This window comes from Mytilus californianus, unplaced genomic scaffold, assembly GCF_021869535.1.
Source record: "Mytilus californianus isolate M0D057914Y unplaced genomic scaffold, xbMytCali1.0.p SCAF_3, whole genome shotgun sequence".
In the NCBI taxonomy this organism is placed as follows: Eukaryota; Metazoa; Mollusca; class Bivalvia; order Mytilida; family Mytilidae; genus Mytilus; species Mytilus californianus.
The window spans coordinates 96,970,961-96,987,941 of NW_026262679.1; the positions used below are offsets into that span (position 1 = coordinate 96,970,961).

General features: G+C 31.9%; 1 protein-coding gene across 2 annotated transcripts; it reads right to left on the reverse strand.

Moving 5' to 3' along the window:
* Nucleotides 1–1,358: 1,358 nt before the first annotated feature.
* On the reverse strand, nt 1,359–14,571 carry LOC127733319 (ubiquitin domain-containing protein 2-like). 2 transcript variants are annotated; one of them, XM_052242696.1, is made up of 3 exons: nt 14,284–14,571; nt 9,682–9,918; nt 1,359–8,270 (listed from the first exon to the last, which is right to left on the reverse strand). In XM_052242696.1, the coding sequence occupies exons 1-3, from the start codon at nt 14,348–14,350 to the stop codon at nt 7,888–7,890; spliced, it is 687 nt and encodes a 228-aa protein (XP_052098656.1). In that variant the 5' UTR covers nt 14,351–14,571; the 3' UTR covers nt 1,359–7,887. The 2 variants fall into 2 exon arrangements, with proteins under 2 accessions (XP_052098656.1, XP_052098657.1); XM_052242697.1 differs by having other exon boundaries at nt 14,305–14,570.
* Nucleotides 14,572–16,981: the final 2,410 nt, after the last annotated feature.

Sequence of the window (16,981 nt, forward strand, 5' to 3'; positions counted from 1 at the left end):
ATATTATAACTTATATTTTTATTTTCATTCGAATTAAACTGGAAACAAATAATTATGAAATAAAATTAAAAACCCGAGCATGACATCAATTACGTTTTGCGAACGTTGGGACAAAACGGCTATACTTTTTGAAACGATATAAACATCTTGTTGCCTATCGAAAAAATGTTAAACACTATATTGTTTAAAAAGAAAAAGAAAAAAACTTTTACCGCCAAGTTTTATTTTCATTGATCTAACTATGCTTACTTAATATACAGCCGGTTAAAACCTCAATTGTATAGAAAATACAGCGTTTTTTTCGTTGGGACAAGATGGCTATACTTTTTGAAGTCATTGCAATAGAAACTATACGCATGGTTTCCGGCAAAAAAATTCATGAACCAGGAGAAAAGTTAAAAAAAACTTTCAAAATATCATAAATATTTTTCCTCTCAGCTTTTCCAATTTCACGGTATAAATGCGCAAACCCGATATATGCTTACCTTGCATATGCTTGGACATTTTTCAGACCGTTTTCAAAAATAACATTTTCCGGTTTACGGTTTCAGTGATATTGATTTTGCTTTAACACGCGAATAACAATAACAATAGCAATACTCTTGTGAAGTTTTACGATGGTCAGAAAAAAAATACTGTAGGAAAGAAACGGAACTCCGATCTTTTGCACACAAAATGTAACGTTGGACATTACGTTTTTGCGTAAAAATGGGATAATTAAGTGTTATAATTCTTGATATTTTAAATTTCGGTTCCTTTTTTCTATACTTTTAAGTCTAATATAATAAATTCAACCAAAAATCACTATATTTTATCGAACTGACCAGTCTACGTATTTATTTTCATGCTAATCTATAGCAAAATGGAATTCGTACCAACATCGTGCGCAACGTCTTATCGTTCATTCGTCAATGAATCATTCACTGTGCGTGTATCGTACGTGTATCGTGTGTTCATCATTCATCGTGCATCGTGCGTGTATCGTGCGTTCATCATTCATTTTTCGTTAATCCTCCGTGTAACGCTCATCGCTCATCGTGCGTGTATCGTGTATCGTGCATGTATCGTGCGTGTGGTCAGTTTGAATTTTAGAAGGTCTGAATGGGAGGATACACAGAACCATAAATCTACAGTATAGTATGGGAGGATACACAGAACATAAATCTACAGTATAGTATGGGAGGATACACAGAACCATAAATCTACAGTATAGTATGGGAGGTTACACAGAACCATAAATCTACAGTATAGTATGGGAGGATACACAGAACCATAAATCTACAGTATAGTATGGGAGGATACACAGAACCATAGGCCTCCTTTGACTATTAAGGGCAAACTAAAGATAAACTCAATAATTATAAACAACTTTTAATCAGACTCTTTCTCATGATCGTATTCACTCTCAACATGAAAATAATAGTACAAGTTTCAATGATTTCAAATTTGCCATTGTGACAAAAGAAAATTATTACCATCAACGATCATCAAACAAATTTCACAATATCATATATGATTTTTTATTACAAGACAGTAAAATTTTACACAAATCTTCTCTCTGAGAGAGAACTGGGAAAACCTGTCTTGCATGGCAAAGTTATAAATAAGTTTAATTTACACCTCATAAAAAATCCATTGAAAGTAATAATCTCGTTATAGACCAAAACGTGCATCTTTCCCATCTTTGTGTAAGCTTGTGCAAGTTTCTATTGTGTGTAATTATAAAACTGGTGTTCTATCACCTCAATTTCAAGGAAGAATTACGGATTAATTTGATTGGTTGTTGTTGTTTGTATAAAGTCCATCTATTAAGGACAATAGAAACACTTCAATCTGATCTTGAGAACAAGAGTCAAAAGTACAATAAAGTTCCAAATGTATGTTGATCAGATATTAAATAAAGTTTTAATTGTATTTTCAAACAAAGTGTAACATTAGCTTTTTGTTCTCTTTAAAAATGTAATAGTGTAAAAAAAAACTATGGATGAATCAAATTCACTTTACAAGGAAAATATTATAAATAAATAATCTCAATCATCTTTCTACTTTCTCAGCAACTCTTAAATCTTAAAATTTTAAATCCAAATAAAAGTCTATCACATTAAATTACTTCCTTATTTTAACAATACACTCACACATCACTTCAGAATAATGGAATAGTCTAGTGCTAACCATTAAAAAAGTTAATACAGGTTTTACCATATTTTGTCTGATTATTATATTTAAAAAAAAAGAAATTTTAGTTATGTTTTTACATGTAAATGATCTCACTCAATCACAGTTATTTGTTGTATTTATATGTAAAAACACATTTTCCTCAAAAATACAATATAAATGTTCCTTGACAACAGTTAAAATATTAATGGAAAATAAAAGTCCCATAACATAAAATCTAAATGAAATTAAGTACAATGAATGATATTTTGTTTTCCATTTGTCTGCTTAATAAATGGCATTGCAACTGTTACTCCAACCACTGAATATTGCACATTTAAAACAGAAATAAATGTATTCATTCTAATCTCCACCTCTGAAGGAGATAGGGCAGTCACAACAATACATGAAGTGGAGTTGGCTGTCGATTCAATTTCTGAAGCTTATGAATAATAGGGGACGACCATTTAATATTTTAAGGGTTGGGGCAGGAGGATTTTTTACGGATAGACTTTATTTTCATATGTTGCTACGCACACTTATTTTTTTTTCCATGATGTGAAAATTTCTTTTCAATTTTGTTCACAACTGTTTCCTGCATTTTGAGTTGCAGAATATTTATTTTCAATCTGTCTTATGCAAGGTTATTTATTTTTTGGCTCTTACCAGCCCAGGATTTTTGTTTTCAACATCATCCTCCAAGAAAATAACAATGGTCGTTCCCTTAAACATGTTAAAGACTGTGCAAAGAAGCATGCAATTATCTAAAAATGTGTAGTTAATTTCTATTTGAGTATAAAGGCTATTTAAAACTTTTAAAAGTAACACCATTTGTAACATTACTTAAAGATTTTGATCAAACAAAATAAATTCAGGCCATAAACATCAAATAACTAATTTCTTTGTCAAATTTTTTGTCAGAAAAAAAAAGAGAGTAAAGGAATAGTATTATTTAGTTCTTGAAAGAAGGCAATCATATACTTAACAGCCCAAAAAGAAGAACCTTTGTAGTCGCTAGTCTGTATCTAAAGTGTGTCTTAGATTTGATCAAACTCACCAGTATCATTGACAATGGTATGACTGACTGTTAAAATCAACTTTTATTTGATGGTGTACACAGTATCTATAATATGTAATAAAAAATTCGTAAGGGTTCCGCGGAACCCAGTGTCTCGCCTACTTTTGCTGTTAATCGCAGGCTCAACAAAAATGAGGAAAAAAATTAATAAAAATATTCCTTTCTATACCATCTTTTGATTGTAAGTAGCTTCTGTCCAAGTTTGGTACAAATCCAGGATAGTTTATGAATCTAATAAATGTTTTAAAAACTTAAACTGCAGACTGTATGTAATGTTAACTGGAAGAAAAACTAAGTCCATTTATAAGTAAAATACGGAAAAAATTGAACAAAATTTTAACAAAATTTCCTTCTAGATACTAGCTTTTAATCATAAACAAGCTTCTGTCCAAGTTTGGTACAAATCCAGGATAGTTTAAGAAAGTTGCTAAAATTTTAAAAACTTTAACCACAGAGTGAATGTAATGTTAACTGGCAGAAAACCTAAGTCCATTTATAAGTAAAATACGGAAAAAATGGAATTTTTTTTTTACAAAATTTACTTCTGGATACTATCTTTTAATCATAAACAAGCTTCTTTCCAAGTTTGGTAGAAATCCAGGATAGTTTAAGAAAGTTATTAAAATTTCAAAAACTTTAACCACAGAGTGAATGTAATGTTTCTTGGCAGAAAAACTAAGTCCATTTATAAGTAAAATACAGAAAAAATGGAATTTTTTTTTTACAAAATTTACTTTTGAATATTATCTTATGATCATAAACAAGCTTCTGTCCAAGTTTGGTAGAAATCCGGGATAGTTTAAGAAAGTTATTAAAATTTCAAAAACTTTAACCACAGAGTGAATATTTGTGGACGCCGCCGACGACTACGACGACGACGGAATGTAGGATCGCTATGTCTCGCTTTTTCGACAAAAGTCGAAGGCTCGACAAAAACAAAGACCGGTTCTCTTTCTTTGGAAACTAAAATAAAATTTATACCAATGGTCAAAATTAATACTGAATAATTTCTTTCAGACTTCTTAAATGCAATTTAAAAATGTTACCAGTAAAAGTTCAATTGAATGAGTTGTTTAAACTAACAACCTACTGACTGTTGAAGATCATAATGGTAATACATTTGTTTGCCCCCCAGTTAATACTGTATACATGTTTACCTTTATTTTATGACTGTATAACTCATGAAAAGAAATTATTGTACACAATAGCATCTGATCAAAGTACATCTGATCCATTTGATGCAAATTGTACCTTCTACTTTATAGGTGACATTCTGTCTAACACCAAGTCATGTAAGCTTTCTTGCACTCTTGGTTTACCTGGGCATTTACAGCTGTAACTCAAAGTATTACTTAACCAAACATTCAGACCAACTGACAGCCCACTAAAATTGGTCTTGTACAATTTGAAATTATTCATATTTTTGTACAAATCTATTTCTGCATCACTAAACATACAATTCAACCTTTATACATGTTCTGTGCAGCAACTCAAACAATGTGGAGAAACTTAAATGAGATGTACAAAATACATTTCTATCATTCACACAAATCCATTTAGGTATTTTAGCTATATCTGAGACAATTTCCATTTATACATTTGTAACGAAGCCTGTTATCAAGCTTAATAAATAACAGACAAAACTATGTATAATTTAAAATCTTTTACAAAAATCTATAATTTGATTGTTTGAAAACATGATCATCAATAAAATAACAATTTTCATTTAAAGATGGTTAAACAATTGGAGGCCTATTTGAATTTGCCCCATAAAAATCAAATAATCACAATTGAGAATAGCTTTTTAGTTGAATTTTTGACAATAAAAACAACCAGTTTGAGATGTGCCATTTGTATAGAAGTTTAAAATCTAAGATATATATGGTCTGGATGGGGGTCTTTCATTTCTTTACTCTTTAACTTTTTAAACTATTTTTCTCTTTTCTTTATTTATTTTTACTTTCATTCTCTATTCTTTATATTTCAGCACCCCATTATTCTCCATTTTTTATTTTTTTTGCCTATTTTTCTCTATTCTTCATATTTTTTGCCCTTTATTCTGCATTTTTTACCCATTATTCTCTACTTTGTAAACCCTATCCAGACCCTCATATATAGCAGGAATTAGGCAGGGCCTATAGAATATTGATTGTCCATCAGAAATAATTGACAAGCTGACTCCTTGTATAATCAGCAATCCCTGATGACTTCGTTATAATTACAAAGCTGTGATTTAAACAAGTGAATTATAATGCTTCCAAAAAGCATTTTGATTATTTTTGTCCTTCAAATTGTAAAACTTTATTATAAATAAACAATATCCATGATATCACCATAAAACAAATCTTGTTGACAAAAAGATCTTTCAAAATTATTCAATTACAACATTACTTCAAAACTGAATTTCTTATTCAGAAAAAACATGATAGAAGTCTTAAACTTTACAGAATATATACAAAAAAGAAGCTCCACAAAGTCAACCATTAAAAACACTAAGAAAACATTGGCACTATGCACAGTAGCAAAATTTGAATAGAAAGTATTTCAATTAATTTTAAAAAGTCAAATATTAGAACTGAATACAAATATTAAAATTCTCATTAAAATGTTTGTCAAAAACTATACAGGAAAATCAAAATAAGTAAAAATCAAGTTAGTATGACCTTGTATATATAACTTAAGGCAAATTATACACAATTGTGGAATATTTAGAATTTTGATGAAATTTGCTATGCATTTAGAACTTAAGCTTGTTGAACTACATCTGAATATTGAAAAAAATGATGTTTGTAGCTTTTATACTTCCAGAGACACAGTCAATTAAAACCTTTAGTACGTGTTAGAAAAGACTTAGTCAAAGATAAGTAAGTAATCAGAAAATGAAAATCTATTTATCACTTAGTTGTGGATAAAGTGCAGATAGAAAAACATAAATGAATGAACAGACAACTTGTCAAGCATACAGACAGACACACACAAAAATCACTATATACCCCTAAGCCTATTTAAGCTAGTACAGGGTATAAAAAAGACAGTAAAGAATTTGAAACTAAAACAGTTGCATCTGTAAATTGCAATTTTTAAAAGTTAATAGTCATTTAAGAAATAAATCAGGAAAGCTGTTTAAAAAGGAAATATTTATAATGATGCATAAGACTTTTGATTGCATACTTTATGTACAGACAAAGCATAGTAGCTGTTAGATTTTTCACAGCATATGGTGGCAATGGAAAATGGCACATTGTGGATATCCACTACTTTTATTGGATTGCTGTCACAGCTGCCCGGCTCCCATTGTAGTGACAAGACACTTCAAAATACATTAATGCAATGAACCTGTCAGAACATGCTGTTATTGTTCCATTACCAAGCCACCATGGAAGTTTTCATGGAACAGAATTTGGTACCCATGACTGGCCATGATACATCAAACATACAAATTTAAAAGGTTCCAACTGGAAACTACAAAGGATTATCCCCATTTTAACTTAATTGTTCCCTTGGTAACTAAGAAGAAAGAAATAGACTACTGATAATCCTGCATTCCCTGAAAATTTTTAGCTAAAAAATTAGGACAAAACATGAGCTGTACATTTCAATTTCAGTGAAGATAAATCATAAATAACTATCAACCTGGTTGACAGAACTTTTGTATCATCATATTTACCACCATATTTTGGTTCTCTACATGTACCATAATGTCATCACTTCCCAAGTACAACCCGTTAATTCAGAATCTTTAAAAAGCAGTAGGCAAAATATAAATGCTATCTTTTTCAGAACTCAATCTCCACAGAAGAAGCAATAAACAGTAATGACTTTAAATTTTTGGTTAAGATTTCATTGGAGTTTTAAATCTGTTAATATATAAAACTCAATGGTCAAAATTTCCAAATCACCCGTATAAAATACTAATACCAGAACGGTGATTCATTTTACATGTACATGTATATTACCCTGATCATCAAACAGCATCAAAATTTGCAAATGTGTGAAAATCTGATTAAACAATGCAAAAATCATACAATCAGATTTATCTTTTGTTTTGCAAGATGTCTTGAAATTGCAACCATCCAAAGTATCCTTAAGCTATCACACTGACATTTTTATCATTATTTTTAACAAATTTCAAAAAGTTTACTTCTGAAACACAATACATTCTTGCTGCTTTTTTCAATATTGTGTATTAGTTGAATTGTTTAAAGATATTTTGGTCATGTGATTTATCAGACAAAATAGGTGCTTAAAAAAAATTTGTGTGTGAACATACAATACATGTAAAAGAATGAGAAGACATAGTTTGTGACCTTAAAAGTACACTTTAGCGAAGGTATATTTTGCTTTTTTCACCTGTCCACAGTTAAAACAGTCTGTGCATGCATCCTATCTATGTATTCAAGTTTTGATTTCTTCCTATGTAAATATAATTGAATAAAAATGAGTAAATGTTCATTTTAAAGAATTGTACTTGCAAAACTTAGGATTAAACAATGAAAACACTCTAACTGTGGACAAGTGGAGAAAGCTAATTCCACCTGAGTATTTTTAATTACAATACCTCTTTGCACTCGTTCATTCTCACAACACACATAATTTTATATATTACTTCATGAAACAACATTTAAAGAAAAGATAAAAATTAAATAACCTTTCCATTAACTTTCTGTCGGCTCAGGTGAAACAATCACCTGAATTACATTGTTCTTTGGAATTTTTGCATCTTCAATGCGTATTTTATCAGACAACAATCGTCCAGAGTAAAACCATCTTTGTCTTGATGGTGGGACACCTTCTTCCTCCGACAATCGGAGTTTAAGTTTCATCACAGTATCAGAAGTCCTCACATAGAGTTTGATATCTTTAGTATGATTTGATAGTCTGAATTTGAGAGGGATTTCCAGCCCTGGTGAAGCATTCTCTGAGTCCAGCCCAGCATCACTTTCACTTGTCTCTTCTAGTAAGTTTGTCGGAGCACTTAAGGTGTAGACAGGAAGTTGGTATCTGTTTCCCAACTCATCATAACTGTCCATCAATGTTCCTGTGACAGAAAAATATATTTTATACATGCAGAACAGTTTCTTTTAACAATGTTTAACAACCTACATTTTACTTTCAAAATCTTCACAGCAGATAATTTTGTTAAAACTTCACTCTTCATATGCTTTTTATAGGAAAAGGCGACATAAAGAGGGGTAATATTGTTTCACTGGGTCAGTCTGTCTGTCATCTTAAGGGGTTCATGGTTTGTCCACATAAATCAAACAAAAAGGAAGATTTTTTTCTTTTGCAGAATTTGTTTACACATATTATTGGTGTGCAAATTGTGAGGATTTAATTTTTGTGAACTAATCAGAAAATAACAATTAGTTAAATGTAGTTATATTTTTCATTTTGGACATATTGTGCACTATTTCTCAGATAAACTACTATTTCAATTAATTAAAATGATTTTTTCTTTGCACAATTGTTATGCACATATGTACTGAAGGAATTTGATTTTAGATAAGTAAATTATAAACAAAATGATTGTTACTTGGAATTGTACTTAGAAAATTATTGTTCACATTTGCATCTATTGGCTCAACTCCTAACCCAGTTTCTAACTACAGGGGATATATTTGTAAAATATTTATTCGGCAAATTAAATTCTTATAATTGATAATCAGCACTGCTGTCATTAGGGAATTGTGATTAAGTACTTACAGAACAAACAGTTACCCTGCATAATGATGATCATGAAGAGGATAGATGATCTTTAATAGTGCAGGGATACAGGTGGTCCCCTCTAACTGGTAAATGACTTCATAAAGGTGCGCATAATTGAAGAGCTTTTTTCGGTGAAGGACATAATTCAAAAGTGGTCTATTGAATTTTGTCAGCAATTACAACAAATGAAGATAAACACAAAAAAAAACCTTCTTAGTGAATATCTGTTAGGATGAGGGTTTCAATCGTGATTATTTCTTAGAATCTGTTAGTCAAATGCTTTTGTGACTTGGGGGGAATTCTTCAAAATTATAATGAATTTACTGTCTCATAATTGCTGTATTACTCGGGCCAAAAAAATTAATACACGTGTTTCCGCTAACTTACCTACCCTAATTTTTAGTGCCTACAGCTACCTAACACTTTTTATGGCATTTTTGAACTAGCACTGTTAAAGTCAAGACATATTCCCTAGTAGTAACCAGCTAAAAAATGTTTAAAATAAAATGATATTGCCTACCTACCTACCCTATTTTTTCCCAGCACGTCGACGTTAGCAGAAACACATGTATTATTTTTTTTGGCCTCATGAAAAGCAGATGATGCGAGTCTGCATAACATGTTTAATTAGATAATATTTAAAGCATGGTTGCATACCAGAGTTTTACCACATCAAATCACCAGCAATCACTTAACAAGGGCAAGAATAGCCCTGAATGTTAAAAATAAATGAGATAAATTACCATGTGGTAAGGATATGTTAGCACCATCTATTATTGCCTGAGCTAAACCATGGTCCCCTGTCTCTAATGCATATGCAGCAGCTTTTAAAGCATCCCATATTTCTTTTCTGCCTTCAAACGCTGGTGCTGTGTCCCAAAACTCTTCTCGCTTACTTCGAAGCTGTGTTTCTGTCAGTGGAATGTCACTTTTCCATTTGGGTTTTTCAGGTTTCAACGGTTGATTTCTTCCAATTGAAACTATAAACAAGAAAATATTAATTAAATATACCAAAACATCTGACTTAGTTACATGTATCACCAAAATCATACAAATGCATGCTTTCATGCACTTTTCATGCACTTTTTTACACAGATGATGCCCCCGCTTGCATATCATATAGTTATAAAGGGACATAACTGAAGAACAGTTAAAGTGACACTACCCAAATTCAACTTGATCTGTGTTTTATCAGTGGAAGTCAAAATTAAACATTGCATTGCATAAAGCATTGATTGTAGTAGATTCAGCTATAATCATGGACAAAGGAAGATACTCCAATTTTAAAAATTACTTGATATTTAGAAGAAAATAAAAATTTTGCAATTTTTCCATTTCTAAAGGGGCTGTGTTTTGTGGTAATAAGCATTGTATATAAGTTTCATAACATTTGGTTGAGGCAAACTAAAGTTAGAGAACGATAACGATAAATTCAGCAATTTTCCATTTGTAAAGGGGCATAACTTAAAGTGACGCCACCAAAATTCAAACTTGATCTGTGTTTTGTGGTAATAAGCTTAAGCATTGTGTATAAGTTTCATAACATTTGGTTGAGGCAAACTAAAGTTAGAGAACGGAAACCAATTTTGGGACGTCCGTACGTACGGACGGACATGGGTAAAACAAAGCCCCCTCCGCTACGGCGGGGGCATAAAAATTTTTAACACATAATAGACAGGGTTGGCAAAAACCTGGGTTTTATGAGTATTGCCCAGCCCAGTGGGAAATACTGGGAAAACCTGGGTTTTACCGGGTAATACTGGGTAATATGAAATACTGGCCTGTATTTTAAAGAGGATTCAGTGATTAATCACAAATGCAATACATTAAAGTCGGAGAAATTCAATTTTTATTTTTAATAAATATAACTAATATTAAGAATTAACAATTCTATGTAAGGCAAATTACTTTTAAACATTTTTTGTTCATTAATAAAAATGTTTACTAAGTCTTAGCATATGTTTATGTACATCACTAATTAATAAGTAATTATTCAGATTATAATACAGATTTATTTATATTACAATAATCAGCCTTTTGATTTCTATAAGTGTTCATAGCCTGTCCCCTTAGGGTGTTTATTTAGCAATATGATTGTATAACAATTAAAAGTTACAATTCACTTAAACACTGCAATAAAACGTATTTTTTCAACTTGGATTTAATATTGAAACAAAGCTTGGAAATTAACAAGGTATCCTGAAATGTCCAGAACTTGTTTTCTGCCTACATAGAATAAGTGGAGAAAAGGAAGAAATTGAATTTTCAATCATCAGGAATGACTCTTAATGGTTATCTGTATAAAATGTATATATTTAGCTATAATACTATTAAACTATAACAAGTCTTTACTATTTTTGTGTAAAAATAAGCTGGAAAAATCATATTACCCAGTATTGGCCAGTATTACCTGTTTCTAAGAGTATTGCCCAGCCCAGGAAAACCCGGGTTTTCTTTTCCCGCCCGGGTAATACTTTACCAACCCCTATAATATATCATGTCGATTGATGTATACCTGTACATTTTTTAGTTTTTGTCAACATAACTTTTTTTGGTTTAATTAAAATCAGACCACAACTCTAACAGGTCTTACAGGTAAAAGCCTTTTTAAAAGAGACATTAGCTTGGATTTAGACAAACAAAATAAAATTTGAATTATAAAAGCAGAATATTGAATATATATATACATGTATGTACAACCAAGTCTAAATTGAAAACAACGTTCAAACCTACGATTGCATTGGATAAAAACTGCAATTTTAATACATGTGCATGATATATATGTATATATTTCTGTATAAGCAGTCAGTTTGGTTCAATTTTGTCAAAATAAGCTAAAACACATTGCTAATAAAATGTATTATTGGATTGCAAGTCAATAATTCAACCTCATTTGATTTATAATCATACAACCATATACAAAATAGTAAAGAGGCCCTTCACAGGGTTTTTGTTTGACGCAAGTGTTGTATGTGAGAAAATATAAGAACTACTATCAATTCATTTTTTCATTATTACAAAAATAAAATGTTTAATTTACATGTATGAAAGTCTTATCTTTAGGATTATAGTTTAATCTCCTGTCATGTCATATACGAAAACAAATCATACGAAGTGGAATTAAGTACACAATAGGATGGAAAATGTATTTGAAAGTTAAATAGCAGGAATGGTTGTTTAAAAATTAACCCGAAAGTAATCTATGTACAATGTTTGAATTCCAATTGATAACTGACACCTTCTGAGAGAGAGTGGTCTTGTTTTAAAAATTACCTGTTTATCATAAGTCGAAACCAAATTGACAATGACATGGCAAAAAAATGAAGAAAAGACAAACAACAGTACACAAAACACAAGATTGAGCAACAAGAACCCCATAAAAAAAACCAGGGGTAGTATTAGGTGCTCCCAAAGGGTAAGCAGATCCTGCTCCACATGTGGCACCCGTTGTGTTGCTCATTTAAGTAAATACCTGATGATAGGTCTAATTTGGTAAGTCACATTCGAGGAAAAGAGGACAGGATTGTGGTTACAACATTTGAAACAGATCCTTCATCATCTGTGAAACAGATTATCCATAGTAGTCAACCAATTCATGATAATTTCTGTAAAATTTTCGAAGGGATGATTTCAACTTAACCACTTGGTTCAATAGCTTCCTTGTAAGTAGTAGCAACCCTCTATCAAGGAAATCATGATATGAAATGCAAGTTATGGAATATCGTATCACCAGGAAGATACATGTATATACTCCATATGCAGGTGCTGCTGGAATGTTGCTGCATAGAAATGAAAAGTTCACAATAAGAAGCTGAAATCCTCTCTTTTGTCGTAAAGTTTTGTTCTCAACTGACCCTTATTGTCAATTTCTAGATGTAAGTCAAAATATAAAGCAGACTTAACTGTATCTGTTGTATCCTTAATTTCAAGTTCGATGGGATAGACAGAGGCGGATTTAGAGGGTTTTCCAGGGGGCCTGGGGCCCCCCCTTTAGTGGAAAAAATTTGGTTGATTATATAGGGAATCACTGAAGCATGACTGGAGGGGGCCACCTCTTAGGCAGTCAGTGGGCCCCCTTTATGATAATTTCTGGATCCGCCACTGATAGATGCGTTCAACATAGTCACCAAACTTTGAATTATTTAGTGAGAGGACATCATCTTTATAGCGGTGATGTTAAAGGATAATGCTAGCTTCTTTGCATTCTTCCTAAGAATCTTCTGTATGAAGTCAGCCTCATACATGTATGAATAAAGGAACAAGTCAGCAAGAAAGGAGCACTTTGGTTCCCATGGAAATGCAGATTGTTTGTTGAAAAACTTTCTAGTCATCACCTTTTATAAATATTTATTGATAATTACAATTTCACACTTTCACACGTTGTTATTCAGGTTGGTGAAGATCCTCATACATGGGGACTTTTAAGTTTGCCCCCCCCCCCCCCCCCCCCCCCCCCACCCCAACCTAAAATCCTGGATCCGCCCCTTTCTGTTATGGCTCAAATATACATACAGATGGCAACATTTTTCCCTATGAGACCATGTTTCAAATGAGAACTTATTAAAAAGATAATGGCCTCTTAAAATCCGACTTTTTGAAGGCTATTAAGTTATTAACTTTTATCTGGATGATATTTCAGTTATGGTGTCGTTGGGCAAATGTTATCATTTACATGTACCTGAAAGTCTGTGCCATAACAGCAAAGATCTTAAAATCCAAAGTTTATATTTACATCACTGAAAATTGATACGTTTTGGGGTATAATACCCATAAATGGCTATAATACTCCTAAATGAGGATCATCCCCAACTTGTTTATCTGTTTATTTGTATACAAGATTATCCGCACATGCCAGCATACAACAAATTTACCTGTAAATGCTCTCTTCCATTTTAAGACCGTAAGTCAAGAAATGAAAATTTTGACATGGGAATACATGTATGTTGGTGCCAGAAATATCGTTAGCAGCGGTATTTTATCACCAGATGAAATAAAAAAAATCGCAATAGTGACATTGGCAAAGCCCAACACGGTCCCTGGCCTTAAACACTGTGGTCCAGTGTACATCTTATTAGGCATTAAATTTATGGACAGGAAGTATTTCAAGATTGTAAACACTCTGCCCACATTTTTTTCAAATTCAAGAATAATGTAAGCTAATATAGAAGAAAATAAGTATAAAATTCTTTTATTTTACAAGTCCATCGAGAATAATAGTCATTTTAAATAAAACAACTGCCAACATGTATACACACAGTCACAGTACCACTGAAATCAGCTGATCACAGGAAATGACCGGGATGATTTTAGTTTGATTTCAATATCCCCCACCCAACTCCCACTACCTGCAGCATCAGAAGACTCGCCTGATGAGTTATCGCCGTGTCTCCGGGATCCTAGACACCCTCCCATAGCCCTCTGGGCGGGTACTAGGTCCGAAATGTATTAAATAACGAGGATGCTGTTTGTTGATGATTTTCTGTCGTGTGAATAGCAAGACGAGTTTTGATTGGATGAAATTAAAGGTTCATTCCAGGTTCATTTAACTCGAAATTCCTATTCAGCTTTAAAGGGAACTATCGTTGAATCCCTACACAAGTATGGCTTAAAATCTGTCGTTTCTTTTCTTATATTTTAAAGCTGTATTTTTTTCGATCGGAAGAAAAAAAAAACAAAAACAAAAATGCTGACGGACTGTTTCGGAAAACAGAGATAAGTCTAAATTAAAGTATTGATTCCGTGTTCGTCTTCTAATTCACATGCAATTTCATTTAAATTCGAAGTTTTATTTAAAGCCTAGACCGACTCCTATACTTTGATTGAGCGTAGCGTTGAATACAAGCGGATTCCAATTTATAGAATGATAAATTATTAGAGAACAATGACACAATCCTCATACAAGAACATGTTTCAATTTCAAATACACGGAATTAATGAGATAAACACTCATAAATTTTGAAGCCGGGAAAAGCAGCTGATAAGTACAATAACATACATCCAGGCTAAGTGCCTAGGAGATATGGGGGAGTTGCAGTTATATGGAAAAAGAAATTGATCATCTCGTAAAATCAATTGAAGATGGTGGCGAGCGTATACAATCATGTAGAATTTGCAGATACTGCATGTCAAAGCCATTGTTAATAATCTCAATATATATCCCGACACAAGCTTGTCATGATTTGGATGAATTTAAAAAATGAATTGATCAAATTTTCGAAATTGTACAAAAATATACAAACACTCATGATATCTTAATCGGGGGAGATTCAAATGAAGATTTAAACAAAACCACTAAGAATCAAAGAACTGAATATCTCATTTATCTGACCATTACCCAATTGCTGTGTCTTGTGAAACCAATCTACAAACAAGACAAAACCTAAACATCAGTACAACTAAACCGAAAATCAAATGGGACAAGGTAGATAAAGAAGAATATAAGAATCTAGTTAATCAGAAGCTAGAAAACATGAATAGGCAGATAATATGTCCTCTGAAGAACAATGATATCGAAACATCCATTACCACAATTAGTAACATCTTAGATAAAAGTGCAAGTAAATGTCTACCAATTAGGCAGAAAAAAAGAAAGATGGGAAATTTACAAATTTGGAACCATGATGAGGGTGGTTTTTAACGACCTTGACTTCCCATGAGGGTCTTGCACGGTCGGCTTTTGGAACCAGGAGATATCCATAGCTTATAAAGAAATGAAAAGGGCTTACAATGGTATAGAGCCGGAAAACCATCATGCAATCACAATTCAATATCTGAGAAAAAAAGAGAATTAACTAAATTTTCGTAGGGTTTACCGCACAGAACTAGCAATGAAAAATTCACAACTTAAAGAGAAAGTAATGAATACAAGAACTAAGGATACCAAATTATTTCATATGCTCATAAACAAACCGAGAAAATCACTACTAAGACCTTCATGTTGATGATGAAATATTAACTGGCGAAGACAATATCACGGAAGGCTTTAGAAACAACAATTTTTCAAATTTAGCAGTCCCTACCAAAGAAAAAGCTACACACTTTGGAATTCAAAGATCAAAGTCCAAAAAGGAATCTTTAGATAATACAACAACCAGTACGGTTTTCCAAGCAAACTATCAATGAACACATCAAAAAAGCAAGAAGAACAGTATATAGTCTGATGGCTGCAGGATTTCACGGAAACAATGGTTTAGATCCAAGCACTTGTATTAAAATTATGAAAACATATGTCTTACCAACATTACTTTATGTACTGGAGATACTGATACCAACCAAAGTAAATATTGATAAATTGGAACTATTCACCAAACAATTGCTTAAACAAATATTGTCCCTAGCGCAAAATGTTCCTGATGTTGTACCATACATTATCTCTGGAATGATACCAATTAAAAGACAAATACATATCAAAATTTTAAGCTACTTCTACAGTATATGTTTACTTCCAGAGGAATCAACTGAAAAACAAATAGCCAGAAGACAATTTGCTGTCAAAGACCAAAATAGTTACAGTTGGTTCATAGAAGTAAAGAAAATTATTTGGAAATATGATCTTCCGGAAATATACCTTCTTTTGGACACTCCATATACCAAAATTCAGTGGAAAAATCTAATCTATAATAATATAAATACATATTGGAAAAATTACTTATTAGATATCTCCAAGCTATATAGAAAAATAAATATAAAATATTTAAATGTTGACGAATACAATCCGATAAAGAATTTCAGTGTCGCAGATATATGTATAACATTCATAGAGCAAAATATAGGATGCTGTCTGTTATGAAAAACAGGAAACGATAGGGTCTCTAAAATGAAAATGCCTCCTAATTTATCATATATCCCTTTAGTAATGCTAAATTTTTAACTATACCCTATTCTAGATTTTAATATTGAATGTCATTTTTTAAATCATAATAGTATCACGCCACTATTTGATTAACATATTGAAAAGAACAGTAAAGTTTTATTGGTCAGCATTTAACCTTTGACATGTGTCATAGCCTAAAAATGTTACAAATCATGTATAGCAACGCCTTA

What these genes read in the sequence shown, in the direction of transcription:
- LOC127733319 (XM_052242696.1), bottom strand. Translation starts at nt 14,350, where the DNA reads ATGGGAGGGTGTCTAGGATCCCGGAGACACGGCGATAACTCATCAGGC. An exon ending in CGAGTCTTCTGATGCTGCAG is followed by an intron (nt 9,919 to 14,283) that starts GTAGTGGGAGTT and finishes TCTTGTTTATAG; the next exon opens with TTTCAATTGGAAGAAATCAA. An exon ending in TAACATATCCTTACCACATG is followed by an intron (nt 8,271 to 9,681) that starts GTAATTTATCTC and finishes TTTCTGTCACAG; the next exon opens with GAACATTGATGGACAGTTAT.